Source organism: Anguilla anguilla, chromosome 13, assembly GCF_013347855.1.
Source record: "Anguilla anguilla isolate fAngAng1 chromosome 13, fAngAng1.pri, whole genome shotgun sequence".
NCBI classification, from domain to species: domain Eukaryota; kingdom Metazoa; phylum Chordata; class Actinopteri; order Anguilliformes; family Anguillidae; genus Anguilla; species Anguilla anguilla.
In genome coordinates, this window is record NC_049213.1 from 33532726 (window position 1) to 33545656 (window position 12931).

Below are 12931 nucleotides of genomic sequence, written 5' to 3' on the forward strand. Positions count from 1 at the left end.
GGGGCAAGAACTAGGGGGCATGAACCCCCAAAAAACAAGCAAAAGAGAAACAGAAAAAAGAGAAAAAAACTCAAAAATGTGGCAGGAAATACCTCCCCAATGGGAATGTGTGAGTTAGCTCCTCGAATATAGGGTTTTACTTGGCGCATGAAAAAAGGAAAGGAACACAAATATTTAACAGTAAGTAGAAATGTTTCATAAATATTTAACAGTAAGCGATAATGTTTCACTTCATTTCCACACTGCTGCCCTGTTTTGTAAATGTCAGTTTGCCCTTGAGTGATTATACATGGTGTAAACGGTGTAAATCGGCTGCGTAATGGTTGGAACTTGTGTTGGCTATGTTAAGAAGCAAATCAAGCAATTCTGTGGCAGTCTGCTTTAATGTGTTATTCCTTTAGCCCTGGGAAGTAGTGTAACAACTGGAGCCTCAACTGAGGTCTTAAAATTCAGCATCTTGCAAAATTAATTGGGGCCATACATGTTCCCTCCAAAGATCAAGTCAAGCCAACAATCACTGATAATTGAAAGCACAGTGCATTGAGTTCGGTTTTCCTTCCCCCAAAAAGAACACCCCGTTCCCCTTGAAAGATGCATTTGTCAAGGGGTTCAATGGCCTGTCAACTTTGATTCCTCTTCTCATTCTCACTTCTCATTTTAATACTGAAATTAGAATGGAGCTTAGCTGGAGCATAACTTTTTTTTTTTTTTTTTGATTCCTGTGCATTCATGGTGCACAGGAAATGAAGGACAGACCCCAACATCTGGTGGAGGAGTGAGGCGACTCACCCCTTGGGAAGGAATGGGGGTGGATGGAATCTTGGAATGTAAAAAAAAAAACGCATGGCAGCTGTTCTCTTGGGGTCTTGGATATGTATGTGCACTCGTTTACATTCTACTGTTACATTCTACGGTTACTGCGCGTGTGTGTGTGTGTGTGTCTGTGTGTGTGTGTGTGTGTGTGTGTGCGTGTGTGTGCGTGCGCATGTGTGTCTGTGTGTGTGTGTGTGTGTGCGTGCGTCTGAGTGCTGTGACCAACAAAATTGTCTGTTATTGTCAATCACCGCTGAAGAGCGAAGTTGAGCCTGATTTTAAGTGGGAAAGGTTTTGCCCTCCTGTTGGGTGTAGTAGTGTCCGGGTAAATTGATCGCACTCTGTTTTGGAGACAAGTCAAGTGAATTTGTTCATGCAGCATGGAGAGGAAACGTACAAAGAAATTACCTGTGTCTGTTGCGTCCTCCTTTCTGAGCTTCAGGTGGTCTTACAAAGTCACGCTCAAAACTCAAAATCTGTTGCAGACATACCATTTTTGGGTATGACTAAGCCTTTAGTGCAGGGATCATCAACTCTGGCCCTCGAATCCAAATCCAGCCCTGGTTTTCTTTTCCGGGTAATTAGTTCTACTGATTGGCCAGACGGTCTTCACACCTGACTCCCAGGCAAAGGGAGGGTGGAAAACCAGCAGTTCTCTGTCCTCGAGGACCGTGAGTTGCTGACCCCTGCTTTAGTGTATACCTGTGCTTGATACGTGTACTTCCCGGCAGCAGAGAACAGTCTTGTATGCTGTCTGAAATAGAACGTGATTGGGAGTGAGTGTAAAGGGGAAGTAAGCAGCCATGTTAGTTTTTTAACATATTACGACGGAATGTCTGTCTTTGGTTTGACATGTAGAGCAGAAGCAAAGAAATTCTAGATTCTTCCACAATAGAAACTGCTGTATATTTGTGGCCATTCAATTTTATAAAATTAATTGTACATTTTTTTCAATTTAAAATTTATTTGCTGTGGTACGAGTAAATGCACTGTGTGTAGATACTGTATAATTTTGGGGAAGGGGTTGAATGATGTAGTACAATTGCAGGGTAATAAGATGTTAGTGATCAGTTGTAAAAGTAAGCCATTGGGGGGAGAAAAAAAACTACAGAAGAAGATTGAAATAAGAACAACAGTTTTTATTGTCTTTATTTATATTTTTTGGTGACAACCACAAGATCTTTTTCCACACATAATTAGAACACTGTACAGTCATCCAGACTCAAACACCGGAATACTCATCTTCATGACTGCTGAACGGGAGTGTGCTTTAATGTAGAATCGCTGTAGAAAGTCTTAAGACGTCATAAAACCTGTGCTTGGTGAGGCCTAGCGTTATTGATAATTGTCGGGAGAAAGGCATGCGCACACACACACACACACACACACATACACACACATATATACACACACACACACGCACAAACACAAAACAGGTACCGCAGGAGTGTCTTTGGCACTCCTTTCAGCTTCTCTCCCAGAGAGATTGGCTTCACTTTCTCGTTACTGCTTGTTAAATGGAGATATTGCTTCTACACAGAAAGATACAATGCAAGTGTCTGGCTTTTACAGTGTGTCAATCAAATGGCTGGCAGAGTACACAGAGCAGAAAGATTTATACACAAAAAATAAATAAAAGAAACCTTATGACATCGTCTTGGAGTTAAAAGAGACAAGAAGAAGTGCAACTACAATCAGATTGAATAGAAACTCACCTACGGTGACTTCACGTACAGTTTTTGCAGTGTGAAGGCATTTACAGTGCACACATTTAGACAAAAAAGGGTAGATTGCTTTCTTGAATTGTGGTGCAGACAGCACTATTTCTCTATGATGGACTGCTATTTTCATATGTAAGCAGCCCCACTATTACACAGTCTTATTCTTATTCATCAGGGAAATGCTGAAGGTCACGGGGACATTTAGGGCGTGTATATGCCCAGTGCTGTAGGAGGTAGGTCCACACTAAAAAATTGCATTGACATAAAACACAGGAGGAGAAAGTGTCAAGGTCCCTGAACACTATGCACACATGAAACCAAAGCATCTACTAAGTATAATAGTATATCTATATATCTATATATATTTAAACTGCTGAATCAACGAATACCTTGATTTATACAGGAATATTCCCGTATACAGTTGTTGAGGGAAATTGCAGGGACTGATTATAGAGGTGGTGCAAAGTCAACAACACACAATCACACAAACTACATTGAATAAAGGACACAGACCCTCCCCCATAAAACATAAAACACAAACCTGTCCACTCCCAAGATATCTCCCCAGCCACAAAAGGAGATACAGGTATGCCAACTACAAAATTGTAAATATGACGTATGTATATACAGCACAGGATGAAAATATTTGCATCATAACCATTATTTTGTCCTTATTGTTAATATAATAGAATGTACAATGACATATACAGTTTAAATATACAATAATACAAATATAGTACTTGATTTTATCATTAATACCATGGCTTCTAGCATCACAATAAAAAAATAAATAAGCAATCATTTAAAAAATTAACAAAAAAATTAAGTTAACTAAAAGAGAATTTTCCCATTTTAATAGCGATCCTTTTTTTGAGCTAGCAAGAGAGAGGCTCTGGAGTTCCATTGTCATTCATTTTTGATTTCAGAACCGTAGAACATTGAGGATTGTGATTGGATGCTGTGAGAGAGTGTGAACATTGAGGATTGTGATTGGATGCTGTAAGATAGTGATTGGAGAGGATGGTTTCTTGAACCCCATAATGGGTTCAACAAAAGCTGTCAGTCACTTTGTCAGACTTTTTTTTTTTTTTTGATGCAATCAAAAATATTTGCTCTCCACATCAAAAAACTACAATGATTGGTTAATAGGTGAGCACGTTCAATTTTAGTGTAACTCTACTATTGCCGCTATATCACGGACCAAAAAAAAAAAAAGTTATGTTTCTTATTTTAAATTAAGGACCCGGAGGATCACATGGAGAGTCTACTGTGCTGTCTAACCATTGTCAGTATTTTCAGTACTGTCTAATCTGTAGCTACTTCATATTGATTCATTTGGTCCATATTTATATGAAAAATGCTGCCCATCGAAAATATATTTATCAGGAAGAAAATTGTGCCACATTCTTTCTTTTTTGATACGCCATGGTGCTGTGCACTTTGTCAGCAAGTGTGCCATTTCAATTTGTGTGCTATGTATTCCAGCTTCAAGCCATAACAGGGTCATATTTAATAGCAGCCAATTTATCAGTGTGATTATATTAGATCTTATATAATATTATTATATAATACCATTTAAATATTGTGAGCTAACAATTGAACTGCACTGGTAAGGTTAAGGTTAAGGATTGAAGTTGAAGGTGACATTGTGGTTGTGGTAAAGGCTTATACATTTTATACACAAACTCAAGTTAATTTCTAAATTAGTTGCATGGTAGATCGCTGTGCAGTTGCTACATTTGAATTAAAAGTTTTACTCATTATTGTGCTGCAGCCATCGCTTGTGACAGCTGTACTTTAGTCCAGTATATTGTGTGCTTGTGGACACGGGCGTTTCATATCATTGTGCATCTAAATGAACTTCCAGAGGAGAAAAACACAAAATGTAAATAACTTGACACAATCATGAGAGCGATTCAGGATATGCAGGACTTGGACTTCATGAAGACAAGCCATGCAACTCCAGTGCCCCTGTCTATAGTAAAGTGCACAAACTGGTTATCTCCAACCATTAGATACTAAAACAATCGCAACACTACAGTAAGCTTTTACAGCATCTAATACTGTGCTGGGCATGAAAGAGCTGAGATTAATTTATGGTTTAGGCACCTACAGTATGAGACCATTTTGTGTACTGTGTCATTGTGAGGTCACAAGGAGGGTGTGTGTGTGTGTGTGTGTGTGTGTGTACGTGTGCTTACGTGTGCGTGTGTGTTTGTGGGTGGGTGGGTGTGCGTGTGTGTCTGTATGTAGAAGGGACCACAGACCTCATTCAGGAAAAGCAGCGATTCTCAAAGCATTGATAAGGACCCAAGGGAAATCAAATCAGTAAGTGCAAATACAAGAACATCAGTGTTTCAATGCGTCCCCTCATCAATATGGACCCACTTTTCAGCCATTTTAAAACATTGTGTTAATAAGTTTGGTCCTGCTTCAAACCAAAGTGGAATGTGACGTACAGGAATTATTTGGTGTCTTTGGTTAACTTTTCTTAACATTTGGATTTCCAGAACTTTTGAGTGACTGCTGTGCAGTGCAGAATCCTCTTTATGTGACAAACACTGACATCTAGTGGCCATCTCTTCTCCCCTAATAAGTACAGCTTCGCCTACAGACGACTGACTGTGAGTCTTCCTTTACCCACCTCACTCAGTTCTTGTTTCAGAGTTATACATGATTATGTTCAGGTTGTAGTTTGTAACTGTGATTACTTTTGCTATCTCCGTCATGCAGAGCTTCACAACTCTTGTCCTGGGCCGCCACAACCCAGTGTCTGTTTCCAGAATTGGTTTAAATCACTAACACTTGTTTTGGTCAAGCGGTTCCAGGTCTGGCTTGAAGAAAAGCTTTCAAACACTGATGCTCTTCATTCAGGGTCAGGGTTGAGTAGCTCTGTCTTCAGTAGGTTTTCTGAAAACCCAGTGACAGGTTGAGTTACCCGTGAATGACAAACTCTACGCTGAACTCACTGTTTTCTGAGGCCCAGAAACTTGCTATCTCAGTTTTTGAAACTGGCAATACTGGGAAGAGCCCCTACTGTCACTTTTAAGCATTGAACTAATCCTGTATTATTTTTAAAACTTCAGGGAGGATTCTGGATTCTGTGAGTATAACACCTCCTCTCCTATCATTTAAGAATGGGAGCCTGTAAGTAAACACCCACTTCCCCCCCCCCCCCATTCCCTCTATAGTGCTTTGAATCACTGCTTTAAGAGCTTCATGAACAGTGGCCTGATGTGGGACCCCAGTTACTCCTCCTCATCCTCCTCTTCCTCATCCACCACTGAATATAATGACTATCTGAGTTAGCTGAGGCAGCTGTGGGTCAGTACCTGCTCTATACAGAGTATACACAAGGTTGACATCATACATAAAGCAGAGGTGCTACGCTACTGACAAACCTACATGTTTCCTGATAGCAGAGGTGCTGTTTTTTTTTTTTTTGTTTTTTTTTTTTTAGCCATGATGGCCCTTGCTGTATATGCATACCACAGCTTTAATAGAAGGAATAAATAGGGGGGAGCAGAAACTTAATGTCACCCAGACACATGTTCATGTCACCCAGACACATATTTACACATAAAAATATAATATTATATAATATAACACTTACAAAACTACAATATTGGTCAAACAAACTATATAGTAGGAGCTCAACAAATGAAATGTGCAGTGAAAAAGAGTCCATTGCTTCAAGCAGTGGTTTTTCACAAATCTCCTTAACTTGATCATTTGGTCCGGCTGACTCCATTGGTTCTGTGTGTAGTGTTCGGTGTGTATTTCTAACACTGTTTTCCTGTAATGGTCCCATGTCTCTGAGTACAGTCTTAGCCTAAGAAAGAGGAGACCAGGAAACCACAGACCAAAGGGTGAGTGACTAAATGTATCTCTTTTGAAGTTTTGTTTGCATCTTTAAACAACTGAAGGTTGAAAGCTGGATTTTGTGTAATTGAGATTTTCTTTCCCTTTTCTTTCCTAGTGATACCTTGTAATAACACGTATGTTGCATTAATACAGTATATTAAAGTGGCCTTGAGGGTTTCTAAGTAGAATTTTACCAATGTTTTGGAGACAGACTGGCTTTAACTGATTTCAGTAGGGGCTCAATGTCCCCCAGATCTGAGCAACGGAGCACGGAATACGCAGCAGTTTGAAAGCTCTGGTGCTGTGTCATTAGTCAACAGTGACGTTTTAATAGAACATCAATGCTAGACTTATTGGTCAGTTGTAGCAGTGTACCATCATTCCATAACCTCAGGAGGGAGAGCAGAATGGCCAAGTAATTAGACACAGTGACACAGCAGACAGCTCCATATTTGAATTTCAGGTGGGGAAGTGCTGTAGTACCTTAGAGCTTCTGCCTGAATGGATGTAGTCAAGTTTAGTCAGTGATAATATTCAGTGGTATAAGCGTGTCCTGATAAGATGTTAGTTAAAAAAAAAAAAATACTGTACTGTAATACATTCCTGTATTACTGATACTGGAATAGTTGTGTCTAGTGAATGAGGGTGGATAATTACATTGAATCTCCAACTATATAGGTTCTAACATTAGGTTACATATTTACCTATTTATGATATTTTACAGCTATGTTCAGGGAAAGAAAAAAGGATTTGAAGATTCTTTCTCCTTTCTTCCATCCTTCCCTTTCTTGTACCCTCTTCCTGCCAAAAGTCCCCCTTGGTAAAAATTTGTGCTGCCTTGAACACCTTCTGCCACGGTACAGAGTTGCAACATTCCATACACCTTAATCTCCCCTAACTTTGCAGTGTGCTGCATCAGAGGCCTATGGGGAACATCTGACTCCTGTGGATATGGGTACCAGCCGTCCTCCTTCCTCCTCTCCAGTCCTTCCTCAAAATGAGCCCCTCACTCCCCCACCCCCCGTGCCCTGGTCCCCCGTTCCACCTTGCAAATGGCACTCCCTTTCACTCATTGATTTGGATGGACTGTATGATTTGGAAGCTCACGGGCGATGTGCTCATACTTTGGCCAGGTGCTTTGCCTTTGTGTTTGGGTGCGCGAGGGACGTCTGCTTTAATATCTGAGGGGGAAAGGAGAGCAGGGTGTCCCGTGGCAGCAGAAGGCCTTGAATTGTAGGGAGGTTAAGGTTTGAGGAGCACTGCCATGCCCCTGCTGTTCTCTGTAAGGGGAATGACATGCTGGTGTGTGTGTGTGTGTGTGTGTGCATGTGCATGTCTGTGTGTGTGTGTGTGTGTGTGTGTGTGTGTGTGCGTGTGCGTATGCATGTGCATGTCTGTGTGTGTGTGTGTGTATTCATTCATGCATGTCTGTGTGTGTGTGTATGTGCATGTATGTGTGTATGCGTGCGTCTGGGTGTGTGCGTGTGGGGGAGGCATGAGATCATAGCTCTGACTCGGGCGTGATGGGCATCAGGTAGCCGGTCCCGTAGCGGCTGTTGGGGGCGGTGTTGGTCATCTCCAGCGGGGACGTGCTGCCGGGGCCCAGGTAGGAGCGGTGGTTGGGCATGGGGGAGGGCGTCTCGCTGGGGTTCTTGCTCAGGATGAAGCGGGTCTCGTCCTGCTCCTCCAGGTTGGACATGTCCTTCATCATGCAGCTCTTCTTGTAGGACACGGACAGCTTGTTGGAGCCGTCGGACATCAGGTTGAACTGGCGGGCGATGAAGACCAAGGGGAGGGGCAGCATGGCGACGATGATGAGGGCGAAGCACATGGCCAGAGCCCATGGAGGGTAGCTCTGGAAGCGCTCCATAGCCTGGAGGGGACAGAGGTGAGGGATGAGAAGCTGGATCTGATGAAGAGTATCACCATTTATTCATTGCTCTACAGCACAGTGTCTGAATGGGCTCACAGCAGGCACAAGCCAGGCTCAACAGAATCAGACGGGCTCTCCAGGTAACATAAACATCAGCGAATCTGCACTGTGGATCTTTGTCAACAAATCTCAACAAACATCTCTTGACAAGGGCAAGATTTGCAGTGTTTTAGCTTAAGAGGGTGTGCAATTCAGGGGCAGGGGTTATAAGCAAAAGGTTTGGCTGGGATTGGCTGGAGCATGGTTTGACAGTACAGCTTCACATGCTAGCGATTAGTCAGAGCCAAGGTTTTTTTTGTTACTGAGTAGTACTGTTCGGCTGACGCATACACGACTAATACACATTTGGGCAACCACATTGATTTGTTGTGACACGTAGGCACTCACCAGGTCTTCCACCCAGGCGTTGTAGCCCGGTGGGCTGATGGCCATCTCAATGACGGTGGCGGCAATGAGCACAAGCAGACACAGGGGGGAGACATACTTCCACATGTAGAAGTAGAAGCTGTAGGGTCGAAAACCTAGCATGTCCTCCAGGTCCTGCATGAACCTGAGACAGAGAGAGGAAGGGAGAAAAATTAACATATTCCTTTGCAGGTTTGGCCTGTGGTGTTTGTCCAGGTTCACCCTGGGTCTCTGTGATGTCACATCCTGTGGCCAATGATATGTGGTCCTTGTGAGTTGATTGGAACCCAAATACCAGAGGCCTGAGTGACAAAAAAGGTATGCATGTATTTAATTACCTTGGGTAAGGAGCCTGTTTGATGTAAGGTATGTCTGCTAAATAAATGTAATGTAATGTATGACATTTTGGACCTGTGAAGACCTCCGTTGTGATACCATGCTGAACTACACCATGGAGCTCTGTGGTGTCACACTGTACCCTGTGATAGCAGGCTACATTACCCTCTATGGCTCTGTGATGTCACACTGAACTGATCCCCAGATCTATGTGATGTCACATTGATCCACACCCTGTGGCTCTATGCTCTATCACAGTGATTGCATCTTAGATTTCTCTGATGTCACACTCTACCTCTTAGTGCCATAAATCCAGGCCACTGAGATGTTCTCTAAAAAGACCACAATGGTGAGGGGCAGGCCAGCAGAGTAGTCATCAAACATGGTGACAAAATAGTTCCCAGACCGCTGCACAAACAGAAGCCCAATGAGGAAGGCCAGGATACAGCAGCATACTGTGACAAGGAAAAGGAGAAAAAAGAGCATTAATGCTGTGAAAGGATTTTTATTTTGGGATAGACACATCAAAACAAAATGGCTCCGGCTTTGCACTCAAATACACAATTATGTTTTTATTTTTTTATTTCACATAATCATTTTTGAATTATTTTTGGCACCATTTCTACCACAGCAGAAAGCTCAGGGAGAGCTATGAAAATCTGCCCATCATTTACATTTAATGTGTATGAGCAACTGGAGCTTAGAGACAATTTTCTCTGGAAAAGGAAAAGGTTTACGTATAAAAATACACCCAAAATTTTAATTGGGCACCTTGACCATTCAGCCATAAGGCAGGCTTATTAATGTGCAGTCTATCCAACCCCTTTTCATATGTATAATTATCGAAGGGACAGACTTTTGGAACACTTGACAGAGATGCTGCACAGCACTAGAAGTTTGTAGGGCCAATGTCCTTCCTTTTTCTGCTGAATCTTTGCCCAAAAAAGGGCAAACACAAACAGCACCATTTGAAAGTATGGGGTCCCCTCACCTGTGAAGATCTCCTTGCGCACCTTGAAGGTGTCGACGATGGGCGTGGTGATGCCCTCCATGGTGCCGATCATGCTGCCCAGGCCCAGGTTGATGAGCATGAAGAAGAACATGACCGACCAGAAGGGGGAGGCGGGGAAGTGGGTCATGGCCTCCGTGAATGCTATGAAGGCCAGACCCGTCCCCTGCACCGCCTATATGCAGAGGGGGAGAAAAGAGGGGTGAACATCCGGTGGGGGTGGTGGGTTACAACAGGGCTGCCCAACCCTTGTCCTGAAGATCCACCATCCTGTAGGTGTATAAATTCCAACCCTAATTTGCCACTCCTATTCTACTATTCTACTAATTAGCAGCTCAAGGAGATCTCTCGCTGTTGAATGAGGGGCGAGTTGCTAATCAGTAGAATTGGGTGTGCCGAATTAGGGTTTAAATGAAAACCTACAGGATGGTAGATTTCCAGGAGCCGGGCTGGGCAGCCCTGACTTAAAACATGGGTATTCAACCCTTTTCTAGCCCCCTTTCTCAGCTTTCTCAACTCTCAGAACTGGGCGGAATGAACTGAACTGACGGAATCAAGGTGATACACAGACCTAGAGTGCCATGAGAAAGTATTTCCTGATTTCCTCTGTTATTACATGTTTGTCACAGAGAATGGTTTCAGATCTTTAGACAAAATGTTATGTATAACAGGAACCAAGCACTTCCTATAATTTGATATCAGTCTTTCATATCGCTGTGGAGGAATTTTAGCCACCTCTTCTTTGCAGAACAAAGTCTGCTTTAATTCAGACATATTGATAGGTTTTTCCTGCCCGTTGATACGGGTGTTTGATAGCTTTGTTCGTTAAATAAATGCAATAATAATTTTCAAAATGTGTATAGTGTTTACTCGGTTTCCCTTTGCCTAATATTACATTTTGCCTAACGATCTGAAACCATTCAGTGTGACAAATGTGCAATAACAGAGCAGCTGATTGGGCTGTGCTGCTGGCAAGCGGTTAGTGTTCAACCAACACAGCATAACAGCTTGTCTGGAAATGGCAACTCAACGGTTGCCTGCCCTGGCAGGCTTCCCATCAGACTTTACAGCAAAGCATAAAACCTGATTCTTTTAATCGCCTCGGCAGCACAACCGCCGTAGCCTTTTGGGAGAGGTTCCCCCTGGATACCCGGTGAACAGGTTCCTCATCGAGCCGCTCGCGGGGCATGTTGAGGGCGGGGCGGGGCGGGGCGGGGCGGGGCGGGCGCACCTTGTTGAGCTCGTCCTCCAGCAGGCAGGGCTCCAGGCCCAGTTTGGCGAAGCCGTCCTCCCGCACCGTCTTGATCACCCCGTACATCTCGGCGTAGTCGGCGGTCGACAGGTGGGAGAAGTTGACGTGCGGCGGGATGAGGTCGTGGCTCAGCTCGTTCGAATTCAGGTAGTCCAGGATCCTCTCCGCGTTCCTGCAGCCCCGGGCGTTGAGAAAGACCGCGGTTAGAATACATGGTGTTTGAATTGGACATAAAATACATTAAAAAGTCTGCCATTGTTTTTCACCAGAAGGTGGCAGTCCTACCAAGTTCTTCACCTGAACAGTTTCAGTTAGAATATCGGTGTGAATTCCCCATTACGCAAGCACATCAAGTAATGAAATTTACATATCGGTATCTACTGAGGTCATTGAATGATAACGCATTTGGTTGAATGAGGCCTTAGTGACCTTAGTTTCTACTGATAAATTTGGCCCGGATATGACGCAGGTTATCACAGCAGGGCCTTGAACACACAGGGGGGAGGAACCAATGTGTCATCAGCACTGATGGGCGCACACTCACTCGACGACACACTTTTCGTTCATGATGTTGGCCTTGAAGCCGAGCACGGCGAACACCACCAGCGTGGCCAGCACGGAGGTGACGAAGTTGATGATGGAGACCAGCGTGGCGTCGAAGTGGCAGTTGTTGTCCTGCTTGTTGTAGCTGGAGAAGGCGATGACCCCCCCGAAACCCAAGCCCAGGGCGAAGAACACCTGAGTGGCAGCCTCGCGCCACACCTGCGGCTCCAGCATCTTCTCCAGCTGGGGAGGGAAGGACAGTGTAGCGTAGTGGGTAAGGAGTTGGTCTTGCAATCTAAAGGTCACAGGTTCAGTTCCCCGGTAGGACACTGCTGTTGTACCCTTGAGCAAGGGTATATACTGCATCGTTTCAGTATATACCAGCTGTATAATTGGATGCAATGTAAATGCTATGTAAAAAGTTGTGTAAGTTGCTCTGGAGAAGAGTGTCTGCTAAATGCCTGTAATGTAATGACAGGGGGAGATGGGGATCATCATGTCATCAGAAACTGTTACCCTTGTAGCATGTATTTAGGTATGTCTCCATTAGATGGCACAGACAGTTTATCCTTGAAGAACTACGGTACCTTCACTTGGACAGGAGTTTCTAAATTGTATTTGTCTGATGTAGCACTTGATCTGACCAGGCACCACATGCTGCAGTCATGAACAGGAGGCTGTTTTCATTGTAATTTAAACATTTCAAAAACTCCTTGCGGTTTAGTTACATCACAGCTGGTAAATCCCATAAACAAGTACTGGCCACCCCTGTATCCAGGACTTTTTGATTCTGCTGGTAGATTAACCTTGGTCAGCAAGTCTGTTTGATGTTAGGACATAGGCAAAAGTAACCTCGGGTATTAGTCCACCAAATACCATTTTGGAAATTGCAGAACATTATCTAATTTACTTTAATTGGATTTACTGGATTGGTTGCATGTTTTGAGATGTAAATATTGGACTGCATTGTTTAAGTCAAGGACAGCGGTTTCCTATAAGCAGGTTGAATTACAGTTACATTTTTGGGAGTGATTTCCCACAGTGAGCCTCTAGAG

The 12931-nt window shown here is 43.5% G+C and overlaps 1 protein-coding gene across 1 annotated transcript in view; it reads right to left on the bottom strand.

Moving 5' to 3' along the window:
* Nucleotides 1-1931: 1931 nt before the first annotated feature.
* LOC118210970 (sodium-dependent neutral amino acid transporter SLC6A17-like) overlaps nt 1932-12931 on the bottom strand; it is a 28513-nt gene continuing 17513 nt past the window's right edge. Inside the window, exons 7-12 of the mRNA XM_035387518.1 lie at nt 11878-12119; nt 11313-11505; nt 10064-10256; nt 9368-9527; nt 8719-8881; nt 1932-8271 (exon numbers count right to left, since the gene is read on the bottom strand). Of these exons, the coding sequence (XP_035243409.1) occupies nt 7900-8271; nt 8719-8881; nt 9368-9527; nt 10064-10256; nt 11313-11505; nt 11878-12119 (1323 nt within the window). The 3' untranslated portion in view covers nt 1932-7899. The remainder of the gene's footprint in view (nt 8272-8718; nt 8882-9367; nt 9528-10063; nt 10257-11312; nt 11506-11877; nt 12120-12931) is intronic.